The 631-nt window shown below is 55.6% G+C and overlaps 1 protein-coding gene across 1 annotated transcript in view; it reads left to right on the top strand.

Annotated features, from left to right (window-relative positions):
* PIDD1 (p53-induced death domain protein 1) overlaps positions 1 to 631 on the top strand; it is a 14,477-nt gene that overhangs the window by 3,604 nt on the left and 10,242 nt on the right. Inside the window, exon 4 of the mRNA XM_010145670.1 lies at positions 608 to 629. Coding sequence (XP_010143972.1) covers positions 608 to 629 — 22 coding nt within the window. The remainder of the gene's footprint in view (positions 1 to 607; positions 630 to 631) is intronic.

Genomic DNA, 631 nt, shown 5'->3' with positions numbered 1-631 from the left:
CGGGTCCCAGGCTGCCCAGGGCAGTGGTGGAGTCCCCATCCCTGGAGGGGTTTCCCAGCCGTGTGGAGGTGCTGCTGAGGGACAGGGGGCAGCGGGGACCTGGCAGTGCTGGGGGAACAGTAAAGATCTTTTAAAGGTCTTTTTCCCGATGTAAATGGTTCTGTGATTCTGTTCCAATACAATTTAGAGCGGCCAAGAAACTGGCCTGGCTGGTTTTGGGTAGCACTCAGTACTAGGACTATCCCAGGACTAGTGCCCATTAGGTTCAGTGGGATGCAAATCTGGGCTTGAAATTGCGCTTTCTGGTGTGGACCAGTCTGCGGAACTGGGCTCTGTCTTCTGCCGCCCAGCTTCCTGGCTTTGGGTCCTGTATTCCTTTGTGCCCAGGGTTGTCGTTGATGCTCTTACGGAAGGACAGAGGAGGCCGTGTTGCCTCTCGGCTTATTTCTCTGGAGCCATTTAGTTTGCGAGGCAGAGAGATGCTGGGCTCTCGTGCTTTTCCCATATTGCATGTGTTCGTGGATGAGGGCATGGCCGGGGGGTCCGAGCTGATGGATGATGCAATTAACAGCTCGGGTGGGGGGTCCCTTCTTGTTCTAACCTGCAGCCAATTTGAAGTCTCTGCGGCGGC

Source organism: Buceros rhinoceros, unplaced genomic scaffold (genome assembly GCF_000710305.1).
Source record: "Buceros rhinoceros silvestris isolate BGI_N320 unplaced genomic scaffold, ASM71030v1 scaffold5301, whole genome shotgun sequence".
Taxonomy (NCBI): domain Eukaryota; kingdom Metazoa; phylum Chordata; class Aves; order Bucerotiformes; family Bucerotidae; genus Buceros; species Buceros rhinoceros.
This window is presented reverse-complemented; position numbering and strand designations above follow the sequence as displayed.